Source organism: Squalius cephalus (genome assembly GCF_949319135.1).
Source record: "Squalius cephalus genome assembly, chromosome: 21".
In the NCBI taxonomy this organism is placed as follows: domain Eukaryota; kingdom Metazoa; phylum Chordata; class Actinopteri; order Cypriniformes; family Leuciscidae; genus Squalius; species Squalius cephalus.
In genome coordinates this window covers 10,292,423-10,294,932 of record NC_137142.1, presented here as the reverse complement: position 1 = coordinate 10,294,932, position 2,510 = coordinate 10,292,423, and the positions used below count along the sequence as shown (strand labels likewise).

General features: G+C 39.8%; 1 protein-coding gene across 1 annotated transcript; it reads left to right on the top strand.

Moving 5' to 3' along the window:
- Positions 1–553: 553 nt before the first annotated feature.
- LOC307149486 (putative inhibitor of apoptosis) lies at positions 554–1,485 on the top strand (the record flags this gene model as incomplete). Its single annotated transcript, XM_079855829.1, has 2 exons — positions 554–828; positions 1,008–1,485. The coding sequence occupies 2 exons, from the start codon at positions 554–556 to the stop codon at positions 1,483–1,485; spliced, it is 753 nt and encodes a 250-aa protein (XP_079711955.1).
- Positions 1,486–2,510: the final 1,025 nt, after the last annotated feature.

Below are 2,510 nucleotides of genomic sequence, written 5' to 3'. Positions count from 1 at the left end.
TAACGGCAAAGAGCCGATCGGCGTAATCCTCAGAAAAGTTCTGGATGTGTTGGGTGGATGTTGCGACGAATTCGAAATCACAGAAATTCTCGCTATATGGACATTTGTAACGGATCTCTGTGTGTCACTGGTGTCAAAAAATGCAAAAACTGACGTTGGTGAATTAGTTGAAAGTCTGGTCAACTATAGCCTGGAGCAAAACATGATAGCCTGCAGAGATTTTCTATTCTTCTTAGACCATCTGTAAATGTCTTTCACTCAAATTTCTTCTTCAATGTATGAAAGTATAATGTTGAAATAAAATTCTGGTAAAAAATGTCTGAGCTCATAATATTTAGAATAATTCAATATTTCAATATTTGTTTTCTGCATTTTATGTGCATGCATGTGCAACCATTTACATTCCAGACACGCCCTGTGGTCCCATTTTTATGTCTTCACCCTTTTCCCCGCTTCACAACGAAGCCATGCTACAGCTTTCCGCCCCTGCGACACCCGTAACGTCGACCACATCGGCATCCGTTTCAGGCCAAACGGAGGAGTTTACTTAAACATGGATATGTCGCACCAGCGGCCTCCGGCTTGTCAGAATCCTGGCATGCGTCGGGAACAGGAACGCCTTGACACCTTTCAGAATTGGACTCTTGCACCAGTAGCTCCGGCCGAGCTTGCCAAAGCTGGTTTCTACTACCTTGGCCAGGGCGACAGAGTGTCTTGTTTCAGTTGTGGAGGCCAGCTTAGCAACTGGGAACCGGGAGATTGTGCAGTATCAGAGCACCAGAGACATTACCCCAACTGCCCCTTCGTTGAGGTGACCGTGCAGATAATGTACCTTTATCTAGCCTTTTCAAAGTATCGGCAATGCAACGGTGTGAAGAAAGGTCGCTCACATTTGTCTACTGGCCCTCAAGAATAACTGTTCGACCAGACCAATTGGCTAAGGCTGGTTTTTACTATGTTGGTCGTAATGATGACGTGAAGTGCTTTTCTTGCGATGGTGGACTCAGATGTTGGGAGTCTGGTGATGATCCATGGGTAGAACATGCCAAGTGGTTTCCAAGATGTGAATACGTGCTGCAAGAAAAGGGCCAAGAGTTTGTTCATCAGATTCAAGCAAGATTTCCAAGACTATTGACTAATGGAGACACGAGAGAATGTGTTGATCCAGCTGTGGGTCCTGGAGAAGACCGTTCAGAAGATGCGGCGGTGGAGTCTGCTTTAGAGATGGAATTTGAGAGTGGCCTGACGGCCCAGACAAATGAAGCAGCATCCCCGAGTCAAGATCTTTCAGACTTGTCTATGGAGGAACAGTTAAGAAGACTTCAAGAGGAGCGCACATGCAAAGTTTGCATGGATAAGGAAGTGAACATTGTCTTCATCCCCTGTGGTCACCTAGTTGTGTGCAAAGAATGTGCGCCTTCTCTGAGCAAGTGCCCCATATGTAGAGGCTTGGTCAAAGGCGCCGTCCGTACTTTCCTATCATAAAGTTTTCCTATCATTTGGATTTGCAAATTTACATTTAACTTGATGAATAAACACAAAGGACAAGTTTATTATTTTCACTCGATCCAGTGACAACATTTTTGGATTTACAAACATTTAGAAAGTAGTTAGGATGTGCATGCTTTAAGTTAATGTTTTTTAAGAATAATTTTGCGTAGGCTTTAAGTTCATTTAACTATTAAGAGGTTATTTGAAAAGTAAGTTAGTTGAAATTAAAATGTGATATCCATATCGCGTTAAACACATCATTACTGTGTTTAATAGATTCAATAGTGATCAAGCACCCGCTGAGTTTTTCTTCAAACAAAAGTAATTTTGTTGTATGCACAGATTTTGAGGGTCGCTTATAGAAACAGGCGTCCTTGTCTTTAAAAACATAGAACCAGAGATATAATTAAAAATATTAAAATATACATTTTAGCGCTATTTACGGTATAATGTAAATGTCTCTCGTATCAAATCAAGACTCTAATCAAGATACAAATCATGCGAATACCGTCGTGTATGAACAAAGAGATATATAAATAGATAAAGAGATAAAGAAAACGCCATACAAAAACATCACAACCGGCAGTATGGTAAGTGTTACGCTGGCGATGTTAAACAATTTTAAAACAGGGTGTTTCAGAAGAAATGCAAACAAAATCTTTTGCTCTTGTTTCAGAGTCGGTACGCTCCTGTGAAAACTATGTGAACTTTGATGAGGCCGAGAACAATAGCGCTTTTATTTAACAATTATTTTCAATAATATTGAAAAACGGTTCAATAACAATGTTCAATATGAACAAGAATCTGACCGATGACTGTTAGATAGATGATTTATCTAACGAATGAAATGTACGATATGTTAAAACATGTCGGCATTATGCAGAATAAAAAGAAGATCATAAAACTCTGGTGTCAAAGTGTGGACGGAATAAAAAAATGAATCAATTTACGTAAAAATACCACTTGTCAACCGTAATTCATTAGCTTAACTGTGTAATAGTTAAACGAGTTATAGCGTA